This window comes from Malurus melanocephalus, unplaced genomic scaffold (genome assembly GCF_030028575.1).
Source record: "Malurus melanocephalus ecotype Western Australia unplaced genomic scaffold, MMel_1.1 scaffold_22, whole genome shotgun sequence".
Lineage (NCBI taxonomy): Eukaryota > Metazoa > Chordata > Aves > Passeriformes > Maluridae > Malurus > Malurus melanocephalus.
Window position 1 is genome coordinate 602,045 of NW_026623254.1, and position 19,360 is coordinate 621,404.

Below are 19,360 nucleotides of genomic sequence, written 5' to 3' on the forward strand. Positions count from 1 at the left end.
TCAGGATTATTATTTTATGCTTTTTATTAAACTCAACAGCTCTTCTGTATAGGCTCACACAAGCAGGAGGAATTATTTGCTTTTGTAGTGAGAGAGTCTTACAAATCTACTGAATTGTGTACCCTGTTGACAGCCATTGGGAGKTTCCCCATCTGCTGCTTTTTCTCTTTGGTTTTCAGTTGCCCCGAGTAAAAGGAAGATCTCTGTACAGAGAGATACAGCTGTGAGTTGCATTAAGTTGGTTCTAAGGCTGTACCCAAATCTTCATTCCCTGTAGCTTTTAATGTGCTGGCAAGAGTGTCTTAAGGATGACTCCTAGCTTGAGCACACAATCATAAGCCCAAAATCATTCTGTGCCTTGCAATTCTAAAATAAAATCACTCTGCATTTTGCTATTTTAAGATTCTGTTCTGTTGAACACTGCCTGGGTGAAGTGACTGAAGTACTGGGTGGAAYCATTTAGTATATTGGCTGATGGCTCTAATTAGGGGTGATCAAATAAACTTATAGATGGTTGCTTGATTTGGTAAATGTAGGAGAAAATGTTATAAAAGGAAAGTGTTATGTTCTGGCAGAGATCCCTATTGTCACTATCTGAAAGGCTTTCTCCATGAATGGTCATTCCTTTTTTGCCAGCAGGCATTTGGTTTGATGCGACTTSTTCAGAAGGAAAAGAGGTTGGAGAGGTTCCTAAATACAGTAAAATTCTTAACCATGAAAGAGACCTGGTATACTTACRAGATGGGGTTTTATTCTTCAATACAGATTCCTTCAGGATATTATCTCCAAACCATGAATTCCAACTTGCACTTCAGTGGATTTGTCTTGCCAGTTGCTGCAATGAATGTGATAAGCATCGTGCCACTACTGATTCTTGTTCCTATTTTGGAATGCATCAACTCATGGCTCTTCAACTCCAAGGACACTGGACACTCTCCAACAACTTACATTGGTATGTATAAAATACGTGTGTTTATACAGTTTTATGTTTTCTGTTTTTGAAAAAGAAACTTCAGCCTGATGGATGATCCCATACAATTATATCTGACTAGAAATGTTAAGATGGACTTGTTTTGGAATGATGCTCAGAAGTAAATATGTTTCAAAGGAATTATTGAAAAGACAGTCCTGAAAACAGATATCAGATATAAAGAAAAAATGTATAGTTTTGCATTGGAAAAAGACAGATTCCTCTGACCTGTAAAAATTTTGAGGCACGCTCACAAATAACTAGGGGTCATCCTAAGGAATTGGTRTTGGATATAAGCAGTATTAACTGTTTATGCCTGAGCTTTGACTTGGTTATCTTCTGWGTATTTCTTTATCTGTTAGCTTTTGGAAAGTTAATTTACAATCAAAGACTTTTTTAGAAATGAGAAAGTCCTTCAATTAGTTGCGCTCTGATACTGAAGAAATGTGCCTTGCTCAAAATGATTAGTTTGGATTCAAATAACTCAGTTATGAATAAAGGCTTTGCTTTTCTGTGATCTTTATGTTATAAATGCATTGTTCTTAGYACTGAAGCTCATAAGAGGGAAATTGTATTACTATTCCTTCCTACTATTCCTTCCTACTAATTCCTACTAATAACTGTATTACAGTTCCTTCCAGATTCAGCAGTTGCATCGTAAATGAAATAAAATTATGAAGTCTAGTCTAATTCTATATGTGCAATAGGTGTTTTTAGAATGGATGAGCAAAAGAAAATACACAGAAAAGGATGCAAAACAAATGGGTGTGTGTCACTGACTGCTGTTCCCATTGAACAGGCTCAATATTTCACAAGTGGAAGGTTACTTGAAGAGGTAYAACTTTCCTCCCCAGCACTAGAGTTTTCATTAGAATATCTAATGTAAGATAATTGTTGAWATGTTTAGTATTTTCATTATTAAAATCCTTATTGTACACTCATTCACAACAAAAAGGGATCTCCAAAGGTGATGTGTTACCTTTTATCACAGAAGTGATAAAAGGAAGTCTTCCCTGTTGTARATTGACACTGATTTCAGAGAAATTCATGGTCTAGAAGCAATAACTTTAATAAGAGTTGGGCTGCCTTCTCTTGACACTGATGTGGTTTCTTTTATTTATCTGTTTTTTAGTTACCTCCAAACCTCTTATGTTATAGGATCTTGAGGGTTCCTCTGCAACCCTCTTCAGATGTCAGCTACATGTAGTAACAGAGGAAAAGCAGCTTCCATTCTGTATTCACTTAAAACTATTCCTGTTCGTAGATACTCTCATTAAACTTCCTACATTTTTTATCTTCCAGTCTGCATTGCAAACCTCAGATGAAAATATTTATAAACCACTATTTTCTCAGTGTGCTACTATTAATTCAGTGCCCCATGGCAGGCAGCACAGTGAGTACTGACACACACAGAGGTATTAATCTGACTAAATTAGCCTAATTAAGAGTGTTATTAAGTTTTATACAAACCAGAAGCATATAACACAGCAGGTTGCAATTACCCTAGTTTTTAAAATAACATCTGCATTAAAACACAAAAAGCACATTCAGATAATCATTTTTCTTTAAACCATGGAAATTTCGAGTTAGTATTAACGTTCTATCCTGTTACGTTGAGCAGCAGTAGAATATATGCAGTGGTTTATTCTTAATAGGTTCATTTATCAAAATAGCCTCCTGTTAGGGGTGATAAACTACCTGAGGCATAAAAATACCTGTGAGTACAGKCAATGGCTTTGGAAATCCAAGTATATGACTGCACCTGCAAGTACGGTAGACCTCTAAGTGCCAATATTTTTGCCAACAGTTAATTAGGTTCTCAATTATTTTCAGCAACAAAATTGGAAGTATAAATAGGCAGTTGGTGTTAAGCCAGCCTATAACTATATTTTAATTCAGCTCTTGTAAGAAGAAACTTAAATAGTTTTCTGGAAATTTTCAGAGTGATAAGAATAACCATTTTCAAGGATAAACCACATAGACAATGTTGAACTGAAATACATGATTGCTCTGTATTAAGGGTCTGCATAAAAACTGTCATCTGTTACTTTCTCTGTAGTTGTTGGTTTATTCATAAATTAGGTATTACCTAGAAAACATTAAAATCCTAACATGAATTTAGATTGTGTCCCAAATATGTTGAGGATCTGGACCTCTTTATGAAAACTGTTAGTACTTGATAGATTTAAAAATTTTCCAGTTTCATAGTTGTTTATTTGTGGGGGTTTTGTTTGCTGTGGTTTGGTTTTGAYTGAGTTTTGCTACATTTTCTGCTGCTTGACTTGGTCAATAATGTAGAAGATTCAGTAGAGAACTGGAATCATGTGTCTGCTGGATAGTTGTGTATCAGCTACAGGCAAGAGGCTCTAGATTAAATACCTAAACCATAGAAGTTCTTTCTGTAATGTCCTTCCTTGTCTGATTATGCTGCAATATTGTCTTGGATTTACTCTGTCCATGAGTGGTGTGTATAGTTCTCCTTACAGCACACAAAAGCAACCCTCCAGGAAAGCTTTTTAACTTGTAAARCATCCTGTTTTACTCCGGATGTGAGATTGGGTCTCATAGAGGTCCAATACAACSTTAGTCTCCAGATAATAAAAAGAAAGTTGTCCCATAATCACCCCCAAACAYTATTAAACCAGCCTGTCCTCCTATAAAACCAAAGCTTCAGATGGTCATTCCAAGCCAYTTGTTTTAAAGAAGACTGAAGGGAGAATGGTAAAGAGAAAGCTCATCTCTCCGAGGCTCTTGGTTTCTTCCTTTGCCCCATAAAACCTTAAAAGAAAAATTGAAAATTTTGGGCACTCAGCAGTTACTTTTTCTGAAATGTATTGGCTTTTAGTAAGGAAAATGCTTCAAGTATARCACTGTTAGGAATACTGAACTGCTGGAGGTTTCTTTAGTAACAACATAATTTTTCACTAGGAGAACTCTTGCTTTGGACTACTACAAGAAGCTCCTTGAGGGCTTTATACCTGGCTTTGATAAGGTGCCTGGGCTAGGAAATGCTGTTGAATTCCCTCCTATCATCAATTTTCAAGGAAAAAATTTATTGATGTTCTTATTAAGCACTAGAGGAGCCTTAACAGCAAAACAAGTTCCAAGGCTCAGGTTAGACAGGGATAGGATATTTAAAGCTATACAGGACATACAGGAAAACTGTGCTAGTGAGTGTGTGAGAGTTTGGTGCTGAGAGCAGAAACAGAGGCACCTGCAAAAGTTTAACAAAGCTAAGGGCACTTAGCTATAGGAGATTTTCATCTCTTCTATCCTGACACTAAAAAAGACAAACTGTATMTATGTTATAACACAAAATAAAAGCTTTTGACTGTTGATGTTCAATCTAGTTAGTGTAAAAATTACCAGTCATGAAGATTTTGTAAGAAAAATATAGTCCAAGTATTTGAGCCAAAACTCTCAAAGGAAACCCAATTCTCCTCACATTATGGACAAATCAGAAAATTGGTCAAAATCAATGGGAGCTCAAAGCATGGTAAGTATAGATAACTCAGATTCAGAGAGACTTGGAAATTTTACTTGGTTGGTGCTTTTCTTTTTTGAGAGGATACAACCATTTCGTACTGTCAATATCAAAAAATGTAAAATAATATATTTTAATAGTATTCCTCTGTGGGTGAAGTGTGGGATGTTTATAATACATCTGAGTTTTAGAAAAAATTTCCTGTTGTCTGACAGTGTTACTCCTACCCAATCTCTTGTGGTATCTGGAAGGACATTTACCTCTTCTTTCTTTCCTCCTTTCTTACCTCCTTCAATCTTCAAAAAAAAAAAAAAAAAGTCAAAGTTTGGTGATTTTGGTCTTAAGAAAATTTTTTCTCTCTCATTAAATTTGCACTCTAAGATTGTGYTGAGCTGGTGTCCTTTTGCCATTAATATATATATAGGAAGCACTCTTTATTGATGTTTAGGTGTTCAGAAAAAAATGATTTGGGGTGGGGGTAGGAAGCTTCTTTTGAATTTCTTAGGAGTTTGCTTCACTGTAATCCCATGATGATCCTGTAACTGCAGCCTTGGTGAATGCTCTCTGTGCTCTTTACCCAGTTGTAGGTCACTTATGCGCTGCACTTTCTGTGATGGTTGCTGGCTTCTCTGAAATACACCGAAAGCACTTCCCTCAGGTGGAGCAGACATTCTCTGAGGAGGGTCGCCTGGTCTCCTCCATGCCTTGTTTCCACTTAGCTCCTCAGTACATCCTGCTCGGAGTGGCTGAGGCCTTGGTAACTCCCTCCTGTAAGTAAAATCAAATAGGCTAAAKCAAGAGTGTCCTGATTCTCAGAGAATCATATCAGCTTCCTAAAAATAATTACTGTCATCTGATATTTTATCCCTGGCTCTCTTCCACGGGCTTAATGAGCAGATCTGTGCTTTACCTGCTTCAGAGAAGCATCATTTGTCTTGCTGGCTGTAAATCAGAACGAGCAGTGATGTTGCTCCAGATTAACTGGAAGGGAGCAGTCCAGTCAGGTCCCTGGGGTGCACAATCCCCTGAAGCTGAACCTGTTTCAGGCAGGGGCTGGACTGGATGAGTTCCTGAGGACCCTTCTGAGCTGAACTCTCCTGTGATGATTTTATTGAGATGGAACAAAAACATGCATGAGAGCTGAGCTGTGGTTGTGCTCTGTAACCATCTTACAGGCCACAGTCGGAGCAAGGTGAAGCAATTTCACACTTTTCATTTGTGGCCTCAGATAATAGAATTACATGTTTTTCCCTGGCACAGAGCATATGTGGGCAGGTAATAATGACGGGTTAAGCGAGAGAATGGTGTAGGCAGATGCAAGGTTTTTGTTAGTGCTCCAATCAGGAGTCACAAGAACGTGCCTCCMCAGATCGTTGTGTCTTAGCTTGTCACATGGAGCCAGAGAGAAACAGTCCTGTTTTTCAGAGCACAGGCAGAGCTCAGCTTGTGCCTGCCATCCACACATTATGTAGTCATAGTCTTGACTGTGAGTCTGAACCTTCTCTGCTTTCCATAATTTACTTTTCTGTGTCTGCACTGACATTTTTGAGGCTTACGTTCTTCTGAGGAGCATGTAGAGTGCTTACCAGTGTTTTACCTTGCAGAGCTTAAAAAAAAGTATTATAAAAATAATCTAAGTAGCATTCACTTAGASACACAGATAAAGTAATTGACTGGCTGATCTCTGCAGGCATTTAATTCTACTGGTTGAGTGTCTCTTGTTCCAGTACAACCCCAGAAATGTTCAGGTTTTTCTTTAAGAGCAGGAAATAACTTCAGTGTCTCAGCTTCATTCTTATACACTGAGACTACTGAGAGCTGTGGGTCACAGTCTGTCACTAAAAAGGTAATTTTCCCTAGTTTTAAATACTTAGCACTTTCATAATGCCTCTTCATCTGATAGCTCTCAAGTACTTAACTGAGACAGGTTTCTAGGCAGGTAATTTGGTTTCTAGGTTACAGGCTAAGTGTAACTGAAAACTGTGACCTTCTCTGTTTAGCTTAACAAAAAAAAGGTTAGGAGGTGACTTGCTTACAGTCTTCTCATGCAAAAGCATGAGAAGAATATTGCTGGTAGAATAAGGCTTTTTAATCCAGCACACTGGGACACAACTGGRGTCCAATGACTGGAAGATTACATTAGCCTTTAGAAAAGAAATAAAACTCCATCTTGCGGTTTTTCTTTTCTTTTTTTAAGATGTTTTTAAAGGATTGTGGTTAGAATTTCTTAGGAAGAAAAGCTGTCCTTCCCCATTTAAGTAGAGATTAAGCATTRTGCTCAGAGCTGCAGTTAGAGGTCTGACTTAAGAACCCAGGTAAATGGACTAAGTCTGAACTTGAGACTTACATTTAAAAAACATAAAGGGAGGTGCTTAAAATAGGATATTGCTGTAGCTCATGGGGGAGAAGACCTCCATTCACTTGCCCCCAAATAGGTGTCTGGSTCTTTGACATGGAGTGTCTCAGCTATGCAGGCAGGGCAAGCAGGCTCTCCACAGTCTCTGTGACCTCCAGCAGCTGCTGGAGAAGAGCCTGGTTTTCCCCCAGGTCTTGCCCTGGATCAGACAGCCCAGTGCATGTGGCTGAGCTCCACTGAAACATTCCCAGCAGCACTGAGCCTCTGCATTCAGGCCTCTGAACTGAGCTCTAGCTTTCTGCTTCAATTTGAACTGAATTGCTGYTCAGGAGCCATTCAGCGGAACTCCGTGGATGTTAATGACAGCCCAGACACTCAAAGAGTTGTTTCACCTTTCCTGACATTTTACTGCCTTTCTTATGCAGWAGGTCAAATTCAATTATCATAATAATTTACTGGACCTGAAAGTACATGATCCAAGTTGAAGATGGAAATGTTCCCTCTTTTAAGCAGAGGGTAGAAAGAAGATATTTCTGAAGAGCTTGGTTAGAGAAGCTAGATTTGGCACATTGAACTCTTYATCTTCATTAAGACCTCTCTTATTAAGATTGCTCAACCTGGAAAAGAGAAGGCTTCAAGGTGACCTAATTGTGTCATTTCAGTACTTGATAAGAGCGTACAAGAAAGATGGAGAGAGATTATTTACGATGGCGTGTAGTGACAAGACAAGGGGGAATGGCTTCAAACTGAGAGTAGGTTTAGACTGGATATCAGGAGGAAATTCTTTACTGTGAAGGTGGTGAGGCACGGGCACAGGTTTCCCCAAGAAAGTAACCTTGTTTAGTGGGAGGTGTCCTTGCCCACAGCAGTGTGGCCGGAACTGGATGATCTTACAGTTCCGTTCCAACCCAAGCCATTCTATAATTTGGTCCCTGATACTAAGAATTGTGTTTATTCAATGTATTTCATTATCTTGTTGATAAGAGTTTTGAATAACCATCTGCTTCAGGAGGCATGAGTATCTCTTAGAATTACATTGGCATTTAATATTCCTCTACCACTAAGGCAGTCTTAAAAATAAAATAAAACAATGATATTGCTCTCCTCCACAGTGTTACATTGTAAGATCTCACAGCTTGACAGGCTGAATTTGTAACCCTAGCTTGGTTTAAACCAGGAAACTGCAGTTCCTTTAGTTATAGGATATATTGGGGATGGCTTTGCCCACCAATAAAAAGCAATAGTCTCCAGGGGGAAATGCAGCAGCTGTTTAATAGTTCCCATCAGCACCGTGCAGAAAGGGAGGATTGGAGCAGGCTATTGAAACAGCAAGGGTGCTTTAGGTAAGTAGGATGCAATTACCCAGGCTGAATTTGACCAAGATGCATGTTTTGCACCCATGCTTTTAGAAGGGTGGAACAATCAAAAACTTTTTAGTCTTTTAGTGTCTCCAGTTAGCTAGGAAACTGATTGCACAGCACTTCAGACTACTGCACCTACAGATGGTGTCCCAGGGTCACCTGCTTTCTCTTGCCCTCAGGCTTCTGCCTCCCACTGTGAATAAGGAAGAAAACACTCTCCATGGTATTCTTTCCTTAATATGTTTTCAATTTGGATATCAGATTAAAAATGGGGAAAGGTGGTCATTGCAAAGTGTCCCTTGTATTCAGTGGTGCTTCAGACAACTCAGCATCCAAATAGGATCATCTGCTGGCTAGTTTTTCAAACTGGAGAATCATTCTAATTCAACTGATAAAGCAGGTGGGGAGACTCTGGGGCTGGGATGAAAAAGTGTGGTTAAGAACTCAAGGAGCAAAATTAGGAAACAAAAGTTTTTGGTGCTTAGTGAAAATTGCACAAAAAAAGAACAGCTATCATAAAGCCTTGCTGTTACAGCCAAATTACAGCTGGTGGGGTTATTTATAGTCATCCGTGCTACAACAGTGTGCTACAGCTTCCCCTCACCACACAAGTTGCTGCTGCTTCTGTTTAGCCTTCTGGCAAGAAACTGAAGAATGAGGTCTTAAAAATTAGCCAGTGAGCCTGGGGGTTGCGCTGTGGGGAAGAGGAGCATTGTCCACCCTTAGGTAATGCAAGGTAACTGTTCAAATTAAGGCAGAGCTCTAGATTTTGGAACTGTTTACTACTGGCTGTGCTTTACTGGCTCTGGGACAGGAGGTCCTGCTGTTCTGCAGTTAAGTATCACATCCATTGTCTTCATGCTTACTGATTGTGGTGGTGTTTCTCTGGTCTTTATTCTGCCTGAGGTTTAAGAAGGTGCAAGCAMCTGTCCGGGTGAAAGATCTTTGTGTACTTGTAGAATATGGATATTTGTATGAGTCATGGTTATTACAAAAATTCATTTAAACACTGTAGATAATGACTTTTTATAGGGTACATACTAACCCAACTGCCCTCCTTCAGCAAGTACATTCTCTTATAAAATATGGAAATTCACTATTAAAGATGCTTTGATAACTTTTTCTATGTTATCTATCTTCTACCATCATATACTTTTTCTTTTTTTTTAACCTGTAACTGTATCTGCTTCCGTCCTTAGGTTCCTTGCTTTCATTCTGGCTTGTGCCTGAAAGAATGAGAGGGATTTCCATGCATTTTTTAGCTCTCTTTAATGGAGCTGGCTGCTTTTTGGGAGCTTTCTTTGTTCAGACAGCCCACGCAGGCACTCAAGGTAAGAATATGCTCATGATGGGTGTTCCTGAGCAGTTTTCTAATATTATTGATTTGGAGAATCAGGCAGCAGAATGAAAAGGGATGCCAAAGTTTTATTGATTTGCTCTCACAATTAAGATGGAATTAAGATAGGAAATAGCCTTCCAGCTGTATTCATCCAATTTTAATGAGTCATCTTCGTTTTGATAGTTGGAGTAATTAGAGGATGGCATCTTGCAGGAAGTCCTCCTGTCCAATCTCTGTACTTCTGTTCTGGAAGACTGAAAATAAATTGGTTAGGAAGCACCTTTTTGCGTTGGTGAAGTACATTCCTGTTATTCACCTTACATGGAAGCCTTTGGCCTTGACAGCAAGGTCTGTGCTCTAAAGGATTGAGAACATTCCTTCCTGTCTGTCCCACGCTGTTACAGGAACAGGAGTTTGGGTTGAAGGAACTCATTCTCCTGGACCCACCAGTTCTCTCCTGCCTTCTTCACACCTCTGCCTTCGCCCAGCTATTGGAAGAACCAGATTTTGTGACAATACAGTCTCACTATGGATTCATCTGCCCTTTTGCAGAGGAATGCTGCAATTCCCAGAAAACTTCCAGTTTCGAAAGGAATTCTTTTTCACATTCAGTCTGCTGAAGTCTATTTAGTGTAAATCCTATACTGGAGTTTTCCTGGGTTACTGATTTCAAGATAAATCAGGAATTTCTTAAATTCCTTTTTCCTTTGTTGATGAATCTTCATTCAGTATAGAAAAGACTTGTTTAACAAGTAAAGCACTTGAGTTCTTGAACTGAGAAACAGGGATCCCTTTCTTCACAACTTTGAAATATTTCAACTTACTGAAGGAGTATTTCTAAAGATGTCATTGGTAAGTTCTGGTGGAACTGTGTTACAGAGAACTTGAGAGACCACAACTGCTGGTCCTAATGCATGACACCATTGCAAATGCCACGGCCTTAGACTTTTATAACTGTTTAGGGTTATGTTTTGGGCTCTTCTCTTTCCTATGTAAAGAGTCATGTAATTTAAAAACAAGCAAAAGTGGGTGTTTTGAAAGTCTGAAGATTTTTTATTCCTACTTGCAAGATCTGAACAAACAAATGATGCTTTGGCATGTAGTCCTGTTTTTAAGTTAAAAATACAATTAAAATTTTATTACAAGGTATAAATACATCATCTGGAGATGGGTAAAAACCAGAATGTTTACACAAATGATCAGGCAAAGAACTATTAAGCACCAAGGCATCCAGTGTGAAGTGAGCTCCTGGAATATCCCCCCATAGTGTTTTTCATTACATATTGTGGGCTCACTGTAATATGGGTTCAATGAAACAGTTTAAGAAAGGTTGTGTTGCTGACTTTTTTCTTTCCCTGCAAGGTATGGAGAYTATTAATTTTTATGAGATTGAAATATTTAGTAAAACATAGACATTTCATTGCAATTTTACTTTGGAAATAATTAATTATAAAATAATTAAGCATAATGTCAGCACCAAAATATTTTGCCTATATTGTATCCCTATTTTGTAATTAATTTCTTTATGGTTATCTTTATACAAAGTGATCGAGGAAACCAATGTCTGCATTTGATTTGCAATTCAGTAGATTTTTGTCTGGTTTTCTATCAAGGTGATTAGTTCTTTTGCTGTAAGTCTGTATGAAATCATTTAAGTGATTCTGAAAAGYAAATGTTCTTTTCTTGCCAAAATTACTGCTTTAACAGAGATTTCAAATTCTTATCCTGGCTGAGACCAGGAAGGCTGAACTCTCTAAATCTCCACAGGCTGCAGTTACCACAAACCCCTTTTGCTCAAGATTTTTGAGCAAACACCTGGCTAAAATTTCCTGGCTAAAATATTCCTCGCTCTTAGAAAGTCAGGTGGCAAACTTCTCAACTTAGCGCTTTTTTTTTTTTTTTTTTTTTTTTTTTTTTTTTTTCCCAAAGCTATAACTTACGCCTTTGTTTAATTTTGTCAGACCTGCTGTTCTGTAGGTGGAATTGACTGCACCATTATCCTGAGCAAAAAGTCACTCTGAAATTTCCAAGGGAATCAGTGACAGTCTGTATTCAGATTAAGGAGCTGTAATGGGGCTGAATGAGCTGCTAAGTAGGAAAAGTCCTCCGCAAAACTTGAAAAGCTTTAGGGAAAATAAAGTGAAAAGTGCTTAGTGATTGCTCTGTTGCTCTAGTTAGAAGAGTGTTAGAGATTACTTGCCCTAATATGTAAACAACATATTACTGGGCTCTCACTTTKTATTTTTAAAAATAATTTGGATCTCACTGGGTATCTCTTTCCCAGTGTTCTTTGCTTGAACTAGAKTAATGATTCCAAGTTACTACAATTCATTCAATTCACAGCTTGCAAATGATGGTGATATTCCTGTTAGTTCATTTGTGTTATAACGCTTCTCATCCCAGGTTGTTTTCCTGCTGACTCCAAAATCAAATCAGCCTTTTGTAAGTGGGGATAAACTACACCCAAAAAAARCCCAAACAAGTATTTTAGGCCTAGTTTTGGTTTTCTCCTAGTTAGGTAGAAAATGTTATATATAAAATTCTTCTGTTTCATTGGTATTTTTTCCACTTGGACTTCTTACAGTAGACTTTGGTGATTGTGACAATCAKCAAAATAGTATATTTTTTTAAATTTATTGAAACCTCTTGGTTACCTAATAAATCCTCTAAAGTTGGCAGTGCTTTAAGGAAAARAATTGTGACCTCAAATTACAGTCCACTGACACAAATTAAGCTTTTATTTCTCACATTTGGGGTTTTTTTCCAGTTCTGTTTAAAGAGCTTGTAAATATTCAGTATCTGGACAATTTATAGAACTGAAAGTAAAGCAAGCCAACCAGAATTCTATTTTTCTTTTAAACAAAAAAAAAAAAAAGCTCAACTAATTTACAAATTTACTTATATTAGAAGAGCAAGTTCTTTCTCTTTTGCTGAAAGAGAGGATCGTGTTCATGAAATGGTTCTGTAAGATTTAACAAGGCTTAGTGAGTGACTCTTGGGCTATGAATGCTTTTGTCTTGTCCCATGATTCTTGTTTCACTAAAACCTGAGCCAAAACTATTTCTGGTTCTCCCATCTCTAAGCAATGAGACCATGTTTTCCATGTTCCTACAGTGAAGTAGATCCTCCAYTGTGTATTTTGAAGTGTTGAAGCACAGAGAGCGTTGACAAAATTTAAACATTTTTATATCCTATTTTATGTCACTAGTTTAGAATTTTATTTGGGTTTTTATTGGCAAAGTTGATCAGATATCAGTCACAGTCAAAGMTGCATTAATCATTTTTAACGCATCTATGGAGGATGGTGTGAATATGATAAAATAAGACTTTTTTAAAAAATCTGACGAGTGCAAACAGATGATGGGTGACAGTGATATTTTCAGTACAAGCTGGGAAACTGCTTTCTTTTGGATCTCTTACCTCTCCTAACATTTTAACGGAAGAAGACGCAAGACAAAACCTGTCCTCCTATGCCAATCATTTCAGAATATATTTYTCTAAAAATATAATATAAATATGTAAGAAAGAAATAAAAATAAAAAAAAAAGGTCAGAGGAAGGAAACTGCCCCAGACAGTTTTCTTGCTTGTGTTAAGAGAATCGTTGGGGTTTTTTTGTGGTTTAGGTTTGTTGGGTATCTTGGGTTTTGTTTTGTGCTGAGTTTCTTGGGTTGTTTTATTTGGTTTGGTTTTTTCGGCGGTTTGTTGGTTTTTTTTTGGTTTTTTTCGACAGTTTGTTGGGTTTTTTTGTTGGTTTTTTTTTTTTTTTTTTTTTTTTTTTTTTGGTCTTGTGTGATTCTAAATACCAAAGATGACAAAGCTAAAGGATATTTCTTGCAGTCCAGATGGTGGTGTCCTCTGGTGCCTACTTAGCTAATAGGGATTAGAGGGAGAATGAGATTTTAATTTGGATATTATTAAATACTAAATATATGTCCACTAAGTTGATGAAATGATGGAAGGCAATGCAAACCTTTTCTAAAATACAAATTAACTGTTTTCTATGATCATAGCATAATTGCAGGATAGCAGCAGAATCGCAGGAATGGAGTACAATAGAGTACTTTAGAGTATTACAATAGAGTAATTTCTGCCACGTGTCTCTTTTCTTCAATGTTTTCCCCATTATATGACTGAGGAAAGAATCCTGAATGCCTTACTGTGCACATTTGAGCTTTCCCTTGAGATCTCTAAAGGTGCCACAATGGTAAAAGATATGATGTGTGCATTAATATTTGCCAAAGACTGGCTTGGASCCCTTTTCCTGTTTTCCTCAATGGCTGCAATTGCCAGAGTTTCCTTGCATTCAGTCATCTGCCAGAACAACCCGGGAAAGTTTTTGTCCATGTCGTAATCTCTGCTTCACCTCCACCTCTGCCTGTCTCAATGGGATCAGTTGTTTCCTCTTGGTATTGTATCATATTCCTTCTTCCTGAACAGAGTGATTTTGATGCAAAATTGATAGGACTCCAAAATGTCAGTGAAAATTTCCCAGGTGCTTTTCTTCCATGATGGTAGAGCAGGCTTGTGGATCTGACTATGACTAGACTTAGTTTTCTAAGTTGTTCTAAATTTGCCATAAAATACATAACCAGTTCACCTCTAACTAATAAGAACAGTCTATKTAATATATATGCACGTAAAGGAGASTTCTGTTTCTTCGTGGTAATTCATGCTACAAAGTATTTCTACTGTTGGAATAAAAATGGAAAGCAGGAGCTTGTTGTGGAAAGTTAATTCCCAGTGAGCAATTATCCGTGTGACAAACCAACCTTGTAATTGCTGCTTCTGTTGGCATTCTCCATAGAAAAGTAAAGGATGCACAGAGCCCAAAGACAGAATCTTTTGGGGGAAAGTGAATTGTTAGCATATTGCATGGTGATTCAAGGGTGGGAAGATACTGGTGTCTTCAAACACAGTGATGCCCAGGGTACCCAACTCCAGCAAAACCAAACAAGCTAACCCAGTGAGTCCCTGAGGAGTCCCTTCATGGCTGAGAGTAAGATCCTGAAAGCAAGAATCCCAAAGGAGTCACTGGAGGGTGCTGGAGTCTGCAGACAGCTTGTGGGAGGTGTTAGTGGGGTCAGGGGTGAAAGCAGCTAGCGGGAGTTTTGGTGCCTGAAACACACAGATGATGTTTTAGCACAGATGACTGTTCCTGCAAGCWCAGGAGAGGATTCTCTGTAAAGTGAGTGTAAGTAAAAGTGAATATATTCCAGGTTTATTCCCTCTTTCATGGGAAAAAAATTAAAAAGAAAATCAATGCAAGAAAAAAGAGTAAGAAGTAAATTTTTTTGGCTGAAAGTAGAAAATGGTTTTATTCATTTTTATTGCATCCACTGATGAAAACGTGTGTTGGAAGGATTACAGTCTGGATATCCTTAGGACTGCTGCCATCCTTCTTTCTCTGTAGAGGAAGGCCTACCCCAACAAACCTTGTTGTTCCTCTCTGAAAAGAAGAGAAAGCTCTGATCCTACCTCTTGCTTTGGACAGAGCAGGAAACCAGGGAGAAAAATTGTTGCAAATGAGCCTTTGAAACTCAGAAGCTGCAAAATTGTTTGTTAATTTTTTAAATATATATTTTCTGTTCGGGTTCCTGTTCCTTCAGGACACTCCTGCCTGCCCCTGTCGTTAGCCTAGCCATGGTGGATAACCTAGCAGGCAGAGTGAACTCTGCTTTGACGAGCTGCAGTGCAGACCCCCATGAATCTTTTCCCTTTCATCAGATTCACATGTTCTCTCTCTGCCTTAAATTCGCCCCTGCGGGATGAAAAATGAAAAAATACCTGATTGTGAATGATGACTGTAAAAGTTTATAASCTACTAAAATGAAGTTACAGCACCTATGAGCTCAGTCAACTCACAGTATTAGATGATATATTTTTAAAACTGGCTCTAAGAAAATGCTACAAAGGGAAGAGAGCAGGCAGAGGTGAGGTGGTGCAGCTCTGTGACAAACACAAAGGTARCATGGCATGGAGAGAACTGTGAAGGAGTTTGGGAAAACTGCTGCACTAATGGCAGTTGTTCTCTGTTAAACCCAGGAAAGCTAAAGGCAACAGCTCTGAAAAGAAATATGTTTGCAACTCTAAGATGTGGAGGGAATAGAAAAATTTAAATATATGAGCATGTGTTTCGGGGGGTGTAATCCTTTGACTGGCATCTCTCCTGTGYTGTAGGACTGCTCTTTGTCTCTAATTAGAAAATATATTGACAATCTAAGGATGGYACTCAATGGGTAAAGGTGGCATTAGTGGACCAAAGATCTGTTAAGGTGGTAAGGTTTTCACAATAYAGCTGTGGTTTTCCTTCTTTCCCTGTTAAGTCATTCAAGGGGTGAATGGCCACACTATTTAGATGGGCAGGATTTGATAGCAGAGAAAGGTGATTTTGGGCACATTGATGCTGGTGTAGTTCAGATCAGGGGTGTGCTTTTAATCTAATTCTGCTGATAATCTCTGATTTGCATCACAGAATGATCTTGGAGCATGAAAACAACTGAATTCCTTTTAGATGGAACTAAACAACAACCAAAAAAATGCTCATGTCTGATACGTTTCAGCTGTTAGWGGGAGCTGCTCTGATGTGAATCTCCCTCAGCTCCATCTTGGTAATGGAGCACCATCCAAGGCACTGAGTGAATGCTTTCAATGTTTTGAGTTTTAAATTATTTTTAATTATATTTTTTAAAGAAAAGGCTGTTAAAAGCATGAGAGACATGAGTAAGGATTTCTACAGACCATCTTAATTCTAGCTCTTCCTAAAATATTCAGAGCTGACTTTCATTTAGCTGTGTGCACACGATAACACAGGTGGAAGAGGGTCCAGTCATTGCAGCAGTAGTTGTGCAGGATTGGGTTTTCCAGTACACTTCAGTTTTATTAGGGGAGTTCTTTAGCTTCTTTAGATCTCTACTGCCTGTCTGCAAAGCAAGAACAAAAGTACACTGTAGACTCAAAAACCCCCCACAGGTGCTGTGAGGATGAAGTCTGTATCAATAGCTACAGGGGGGTTCAAAGCACCTGCTGGGACTGTGTCTCACTCTAAGTTGTCTTCATGTGTTCTGTATGAGCCATGTCTCATGCTGCAAGGCAAACTAATTCTGTTTCAAATGTCTGCTTTGCCAGGCAACTGGTTTCCACACTTGCTGCACGAAGGTAAATTGGAGAGATTCTTCTTCTTCCTGGCTTCCTTAATGATGGTGAACACCCTGGGGTTCYGGACCATTGCACACAGGTATGTGTGAGAAAATGAAAGCTTGATGTTTCATTTGTAGGTGCAGGCAGAAAGTCTTGTAAAATCTGTAAACTAGTGTGTGATAAAGAATTGGTAGTGATAGATCATATGCAGAGAGAGATTTCACAGCAAAAATGCGGTGAGGTTAAAAAAAACARAAAAACCTCAACAAACTGATGTAATTAGCCTTAAACAGTTAAGGGGTCTTATTGATATAAAAAAAAAACCTTAAAGAAAGAAGAGCACCCTTAAAGAAAGAAGGGTGTGAATATGTTGGCACGGAACATAGATGGGAGCWCAAAGATGTGCTGGCCATGGAACTGACCTCCACTGCACTTGGTTTTGTACCAATTTACAGAAAACATTGCTGCTCTCTCCATGAGCTCACCTCTTTAGCATAGGACAGTAGGCAGAGGCGTGATGAGAAAGCAGCAGATTGCTGCAGGTAAATGCTGTGTGCTGTAGTTTCAACAGARCAACCCCCAAATATTTCCTGGTAGTCTACTGAGCATGGGATGAGAGCAATTTCCTTCTGGAGTCGTCAGAATTTCTCAGCCCCCTCACAGGAAGCAGCTTTAGAGGTTTAATCCCTGTATTTTACCTGCAAAATTCAGGGAGCTCACAATTCCATTTAACTTTCAATTGTTAACATTAGAAGTAGTCCTTGAAGTCAAGAAGAGGGAGGGAAGTTCTGTGCCACCATAAGTGGGAAGGGTCTCGTGCAAGTGGCATTTGCTCTTGGGTGTTGGGAGTCAGTTCTATGGACACCCTTCAGAAACCWTGATGAAGCAGGGATGTGATGGTGACAGCAATAGAAAACTTCCAAGGGCAGTCCACTTCTAGAATTCTTGACAAAAATACTGYTTTTTCTATTACATATAGCATGAACTTAGCAGTACTAAGGTTTACCATAGCATCTTGTTGATTTTCCAATGTGATTCTCTTCTTTTAAATGTGAATTGGGTAAAAAAAAAAAAATTTTCCTCCATATACCTTGAACTCCTCTTATGAAATGAGATTTTATTCTTCCRTTAATTGAAATTTTCATTTGTGGCATTTACTGCTGAAAAATAAAAGGTTTTGGTTGTTAAAAAGTTACCACAAAATTAGTTTAAACTAAAAAAAAAAATTTGCTGCAGCTTAACATGCTTTTAAGAGGAAATCTGTTGATCTCCAGCCTTCCTGAAAATAAAAAACCAAACTTTTTTTTAAAATTATTTCAAACCAACATTTCACTTCAGAATTAAGGTACCTCAATTTTCGATATGACAACCAAAACTTATAAGAAATACATTTTCTTCAGATCAATTGTAATTGTTTCATTTTTTGGTGAATAAGAATTCTCTAAGAGGGGAGAAAAAAGAGTTAGGACTATTCAGATAAGCACWGATTTAGGCATGGGGAGAAATCAGACTTTAAAACTTGGAATYAGAAAAAATACACTAAAATTTCTCTGAGGAGAAAAAAAGCATGTTCATTATTAATTTTTTTTTTAAAAAGACATAGTACAAGTATTATCAACATCTGCATCCAGTTTGAGTCTTCTTATCCTGAAGTCCTCAAAGGCTCTAGGAAAATGTATATCACTGTGTATCACATTTTTTGGGCTGCCTAGAAGTCCAGGACTCTAAAGGCACTGTAACTTGCAAAGTATTGGCTGATAAACAATGGGTGAAGCTGATACCTTAAGGAAYGACTATTTTGTTATTTTTCTTCTGTATCATCACCTCCAGATACAATAATCTGCATCAGGATTGCACTGAMGAATTCAGAGGAAGCCTTCCTGGAGAAAAACTTTTGAAGCATGAAAAAGCCATCAAACATTATAACACTGTCCTGGAAAGTTCTCCTATTTTGTCTCCTGTGGAGAAAACCTGATGAAATTTCACCCTTGTTTGACTAAATTTTAATTGTGTTATCCACCAGCTCTCTAATGATAAATTACCAAGCGTACTTAAGTGGAACTCTGTCCTGGTATTTTATGAATTATCTGATGAATAATAATGTTATTTATAAGTTTACAAAATAGCATTCTTCATAGGATTTGGCCTTGAAGGAGGCTGTAGTGTCATAATTCACATTRAGGATAAGGAGACCTCACTGCTTTACCATGGTTGATGGAGAGAGGCTTTTAATCTTTATATGGTGATAGATAGATAATTATCCACATATATTTGTACCTATGAATGGTTAAAAAATAATAAAAATACATGCATTTGTTTAGCAAATTACTTTGTGACTATAATTTACAAATAATTTTGAAATCTGGTAGTGGCTGCTTRATATTTGCAATGGTGGGAGACTTCTGTGCTATTCTTGGCTCTTGCTGATCCTCTACCCATCCTTCAGCAAGCTGCTGCTTTAGTTTCCCTGACAGAAAAATGGACAAAGGATACCAACTTTCTTTGAAAATTGCTTTGAAATCTACCAAAAATATACTAAAAACAATGTACGAGTCATCGGTCCATAAAGAATGTCATGAAACATCGATGCTGAGGCATCCAGTCTCATCTGGCTGCAGCACTGGGAGATTTTCCATTCCTAATGGATGATACAAAAAACATTGATGATAGGAGAATGAGAGACTGGAATATACCAGCATCCAATGACAAATG

General features: G+C 38.1%; 1 protein-coding gene across 1 annotated transcript in view; it reads left to right on the forward strand.

Moving 5' to 3' along the window:
* Positions 1–18,658, forward strand: part of SLC15A5 (solute carrier family 15 member 5) — a 29,029-nt gene extending 10,371 nt beyond the window's left edge. The window contains exons 5-9 of the mRNA XM_057389988.1: positions 766–952; positions 5,036–5,224; positions 9,371–9,502; positions 16,637–16,745; positions 18,479–18,658. Of these exons, the coding sequence (XP_057245971.1) occupies positions 766–952; positions 5,036–5,224; positions 9,371–9,502; positions 16,637–16,745; positions 18,479–18,623 (762 nt within the window). The 3' untranslated portion in view covers positions 18,624–18,658. The remainder of the gene's footprint in view (positions 1–765; positions 953–5,035; positions 5,225–9,370; positions 9,503–16,636; positions 16,746–18,478) is intronic.
* Positions 18,659–19,360: the final 702 nt, after the last annotated feature.